Consider the following 6211-nt stretch of genomic DNA (forward strand, 5'->3'; position numbering starts at 1 on the left):
TTTTTATGTGACAGAGTCAAAAACAAACACGAGGTAGATTTAAGTAAACAAGTAATTTTTAAGCAAAAAACAAAACCGACATCAATTCTTAAATAAAAATTTAAGATAATCGTTAATATCTTCATGATGCAATGATCAGATTTAAACCAAATTAGTATGGGAACACCTGTCAGGTAACAGAATTTCTTAAAAAAACGAATTATAGAAATCGGTTAACGTGGTACAAAGCTTGTTTGCATTGAATAGCTATGAAAAACTACCAATGCTGATTGGAAATAAAATATCACATAACTGAAGTGGCCCGTTCCAGAAATTCTGACTCATATGTGACTTTTGATTAGCTTGAATAGCTAGATTCTCGAGGAAAATCTTATTTATGTAAACTAGTGTATTTACATATGTACATATTTACATATATAAAATGAAACTAAGATTATACAATCACAACCCCTATGGCATGCTGTTGAGTCAGTGGAGCTTTCAATTGTGCTTTATACGAGCATACACATACTAACATATGTTTTTTATTATTTCACCGATCACTCTCTGTATATTGCATCGATAAATTTGCCAAACAGTATTAATCAAAGGGAAGCGAAAGGTTTCAAGAACACTTGACTCTCATTCTGAAAAGAAACGCAAAAGCTGATGGATCACTTCGGTTGACGGATGCGCTTGATAATTAGTTTTTTATTAAAACCGTTATTTTTTGGTGTGCTGAGCGGTAGTGAAACAATACCAGTAAAAATCGGATATCTACAATTGAAGAAACGACACGTAGAATGGAGTTGACAAATGTGAAAATTGATGGTGATCTTGTAAGGAACATAAATCGTTCATTGTAGTATATGTGCACATATATATTACTACATATGCTCATCCATAGATATGTATGTACATTAGGGCCCTCCAAAAATGCATGTGAAAAAGTAAAGTCGGAATTTTCATGCTCTCACCCCCTAGGATTGTTCTATACCGAAAAAATATATCGCTAATTTTTTATTTTGAAATCAAAAAATATTTAGAGGTCGCTCGAAGCGCCCAAAGTTTTCCATGTATTTTATATGGGAGAAAAAACAACTTTTCGTAGAAATGGTATAGAATTCTTAAGAATCTATATTTTTCTATCGGAAAACTCTGTTTATCTGCAGGAGATTCCCAATAATAATACCCAATTGTTTATTTAACCATTTTTTCATTAATTTATAGGTCCGGAAAAAACCCACGAAAACCCCGAAAAATGCAATGGGGGGACCAATAAAATATCGTTAGTATTAAAAAATGGTTAAATAAACAATTGGGTATTATTATTCAAAAGTCGCCTAAAGAGAACCAGAGTCTTCCGATTGAAAAATATTGATTTTCAAGAATTCTATACCATTTCTACGAAAAGTGGTGTTTCCCCATATAAAAATACATGGAAAACTTTGAGCGCTTTGAGAGACCTCTAATAGGGGTATAATTTTTCGATATAGAACAATCCTAGGGGGTGGGAGCATTACAATTCCGACTTTATGTTTTTGGACCCCCCTAATGTACATATATATATGGTTCCTACGTACATATAAGTATGGATGTATATATGGTTAAATGTTTGTATGTACATATATATATATGCGCGTGTAAATGTGTTATAAAGCAATGTAATAAAGTTATAAAAGAATTAAATTGCTGATAAAATTTAAGTTAACATTGAAACACTTTCGGTTTTGCATTGAATGAATTGTGCCCAATCTCTGTCTTAAATAAAAACGTGTTTACATAACAAGTTTAAAATGTTACTATTTGCGTAAACAAATATTGCTTCCACGTGCTCAAATCTAGGAAGTGTTTGCATTTGGTTCTTTTTTGACCAATGTATGTATGTATGAACTATGGGATCCCGGCTGTACAAGATTTTGTTTAATTATAACGTCAAACTTCTATTAAGAATATACCTTTCTCTCGTGGTCATCAACAGTTTAGCAGAAAGGTCATTTTCTAAACTGAAGCTGAATTTCAAAAAATCAACGCCGCTTTTAGCAACTTCAAACTTGCACTTTGTGTACTAAAATTGAATGGGCTGTATACTTAGAATTTTTCTGAAAAAATCTGGTGGACATTACTCGTCCACGTCTTCAACAAAGTTGCAAACTTTGTGTGCAAATTTATTGAGTTTTTGTTAGTTTTTCACAAAGTTAAGAGATTTTATTTTTATGTTTTGCTGTTGTTTATTTAACCAGTTTTTCATCGCAACAATAATTTATAAGTCCGCCAAAAACCCACAAAAACCCCGAAAAATGCAATGGGTGGACCAATAAAATATCTTTAGTATTAAAAAATAGTTAAATAAACAATTGAGTATTATTATTGAAAGTCTCCTGAAGAGAACCAGAGGTTTCTGATCGAAAAATATTGATTTTCAAGAATTCTATACCATTTCTACGAATAATTTTATTTTTTACCATATAGAAATACATGGAAAACTTTGAGCGCTTTTGAGCGACCTCCAAACATTTTATGATTTCAAAATAAAGAAATAGGGGTATACTTTTTCTCGATATAGAATAGTCCCACGGGGTGAGAGCATTACAATTCCAACTTTACTGTTTTTGGACCACCCTATGTACATTAGGGTACATATGTGAAAAATTAAAAATGTTTTTTTTTCATTCCATTCTCATTCTACTATGCAAAACAAAAAAAATATGACGTGGTTTAAAATGTACAATGCATGTATTTTTAGATTATATAGAAAAACTTATCGTTATTTTAACCTGTAAAGTTAGGTTATGTTTACAACTTTAAAAAACTAAAATCTGAAGGAGACCCGCTTTCACCGTTTGCGTTAATACTCCCAGGGGGCCTGCACCACGGAAAGAGCCTAGGAACCCATATATCCAAAATATGGCACTGCATACCAAGCTTACTGCCGTCCCAAACAACTGTCAAAAATTCTCATGCTCGTTACAATTTGTAAGGAATAAGACTTTGATGCAATATCATATTGGAAAACCGTATTCATGGGCTTGGTTAGCCAATGGCGCGATATTGTAATTGCAAACTTACGGAACTTCTCGTAGGCGTAAATCGCGTTCTTGTCGCAATCATTCAGTAGCTGCGTGGCCTTTTCATTCTTCCTGAGTTCAACCAGCACGAATCGCCTATAGCGACTGTATTAGCCAATGTTTGATATTCTGATCGGCGGCATAATTTAAATAAATAAATAAACATAAATTTAGATTAACCGCTCGAGCTGTTTAAGCCAAACATAATTTATGTGATCTAAATTTAAACTTGCACTGAAGAACTAGCCCTAAAAGTGCAACATCAAAGAATTCGCGTTACCGTATTATTTGGCGTATTTTTTTATCAAATTACTTATTTAATTTTTCCACAAACAAATAATTTCTTCATATCTATAAACCGTAAATGGTACCGCAAAGAATTTGCAAGGTAAAAAAAAATAACAACAGAAAAACAGCTCAAAGTGGACCATCCATTATGAAGTTATACGCGGTCTGACGTAAGAAACTTTGGTATATATGTATGTACATACATACAAATATTTATTTTAATAAAAATCAGAGGTTGTATTCGATGTAAATAAGCTGGTTTCAAATAAATAATTAAAGCAAATACTACCACGCACTATTATGCACTATGTGGAACTTCGCTACTTTTTGAAAGTGATTGAATTCTTCCCCTTTTCCCCTTTTCCAAAAAACATCCCTGTGGGTGGGAGTGCCAAATTTTAGAAAAAAGCTACTTAGGGCGTGTGTGAATCGGTAACAAAGTTCTATGGGGAAAGCTGTTGAATAATATTTTTAATATGGTGAGACAGTTTTGCCAATCTGCTGTGTGAAATGAAATATTTTTTGACAGCAGTAAATTTTGGATAACCGCAGATTTATTTGGAATAAAATATTACAAATTGAAGTGAAATGAATTTTTTAAGAAAGCATCTACCATAGTTGATTGCAATTCATCTATTTACGCTTTTATTTAACGAAAAATTACACACATAAACAATCTTTGCGATTGTCAAAATTTTCTATGCATTTGTCAAATATTATTTACCTCATAGTTGTCAAAAATTTACTCGACGCGAACTTTGTTACCGATTCACACACGCTCTTACAAAACCTTTTATAATTGAATGATTAGTTTTCCTTTGAAATTTTCGTAAACTGCTCAAGTAGCACTGTCACCTGAATAAATTATGGCTTTGGAAATTTAAATATTTTTTTTTAAAGGAATTTTTTATTTAAATTTACTTATTTCATCGTATAAGCACAGCTGTTAATAAGTGTGTATTGATTTAAAACAACTTAAAGTACCTTATCGCAAAATACTTGGCATTATCTGCAGTGTTACATGAAATATTATTATACATACCTGGCCTTTTAAGAAATTTAGATATTAAGATGTTGCTTTAATTTGGTGGAAATATGAACAATTGAATGGTTAAAAAGTAGCTTACCGTCAATGAAAGTACCATGGAAGCATAAACTTATTTGTTATAACTACGGTGACCATATTTATGGCAGCCGAATACGGGACATGAAATAATTTTCCAAATTTTTTCCACAAAACCTTTTCCAATGACCCTAGATTTATTAGCCCTGAAACAGCGTCTCTAGTTGGCGTATAGTTTTCAAACTTTTGTGAGAGCAGAACATATATACATACATACTAGGAATGTTAATCCCGGGATACCGGACTTTTTAAGGTCTCGAAAGCCCTTAACATATAATTTTTTCCAAAAAAAAAAGATTGCGAAATTTCAAGGATAACATTTTAAAATGACACTTTCAATATTTACCAGCCCTTCTGCACCAGAAACTTGAATCTGTTTAAATTCTACAGGAATTCCTCATTAATTTTATACCCATACTTCTTCTCTAAGCACATTTATATGAATTGTTTAAATCATTTTTGAATTACTGACGTCAAAGTGAAAAACTAAAAACGCAATTTTACTATATTTGGCCCAGGGCTTCGCGAATATATTGATATTTGTGCTTAAAATTTACTATCGCGCGGTGTTATATGTATAATGAGATAGACATTTATAAAAAAATATTAACTATTAAATAAAAAACGAAATATAGCCAATACTGGTTAAGAAAAAGAGTTTCTATTATTGCCATCAGTGTAAATTACAAATCCCGAAAATCCCGGGATTAATTGCAAACAATTGAAATTTCGCAATACTTTTTTTTTTTTTAATTATATGTAAAGGGCTTATATAAACTCTATAACATCCTCGAATTTCGTTCTTCTAACTTTGTCATCCAACTTGTGAATCCAAAAAATTTAAATTTTTTAAATTATAAAGAAATTTCCTATTGCATTCGTTACCCATATTTTTATTTTACTTTGCACTGAATTTTTGAAAACATTTTTGGAATTAATCATATTTCTGAAATTACAAAGACCTTCAAAACAAATCGTGCGGTCAGAGAAAAAATGAGAATGCCACATTAAGTAAAAAAGTAGGTTTCAAACCCATTTATTTATTACTAGCTGGCCACGTATGTGCGAGGCTTCGCACGAGCTGAATGTATGCATATGTATGTACATTTACGCATTTGGAGAAAGAAATAATATGTCATCATGTAATTCGTTTGTTATATACTTAAAAAATCTCGTCTAAATCCGTTCAGTAGCGTGGTCAAAATATCTCGACTTTCCTTTATACTATTTATAGAAGATAGCAAATTTTAAATAGGTAGCAACCCTACTCAAAAAATTACGGTTTTTATACATGCGAAGGCTAAGCACTTTCATTTGGTATATCTTTTTCTGTATCCAACCAACGGTGAAGATCTTGTAGTTTCTGAAAAGGTGGAAACCCTTCTCAGAAATATAATAGATTATTACCCATCTAGAGGGAAAGTCTTTTCATTTGACAGCGACGGTGCAGAACTCACGCCTACGATTATTAGGATTGAAAATGGTAATTTTGTTAACAGGAAGCAACCCTATTCAAAAAATAAGATATCAGTGCTCTTCTAGAGGCCAATGGCTTTCATTTGTCACCTCATTTTCTTAATTCAACGAACAGTGCGGATCTTATAGTTTTTTAGACAAGTGGCAACCCTATTAAAATTCTAAATAAAAAAGGTGGCTCTCCTGTCGATACAGAGTATATTAGAGCAAATTCCGTCGAAATCCGTTTTCGAGATTACCGCATACAAAGAATCTCGACTTTCCTTTATACTATGTA

The 6211-nt window shown here is 32.0% G+C and overlaps 1 protein-coding gene across 1 annotated transcript in view; it reads left to right on the plus strand.

Annotated features, from left to right (window-relative positions):
* Nucleotides 1-597: 597 nt before the first annotated feature.
* Nucleotides 598-6211, plus strand: part of LOC108354604 (solute carrier family 23 member 2) — a 58625-nt gene continuing 53011 nt past the window's right edge. Inside the window, exon 1 of the mRNA XM_017605785.1 lies at nucleotides 598-818. Coding sequence (XP_017461274.1) covers nucleotides 783-818 — 36 coding nt within the window. The 5' untranslated portion in view covers nucleotides 598-782. The remainder of the gene's footprint in view (nucleotides 819-6211) is intronic.

The sequence above is a fragment of the Rhagoletis zephyria genome, unplaced genomic scaffold, assembly GCF_001687245.7.
Source record: "Rhagoletis zephyria isolate East Lansing unplaced genomic scaffold, Rhagoletis_zephyria_1.1 Rzeph_scaffold_00156, whole genome shotgun sequence".
Lineage (NCBI taxonomy): Eukaryota > Metazoa > Arthropoda > Insecta > Diptera > Tephritidae > Rhagoletis > Rhagoletis zephyria.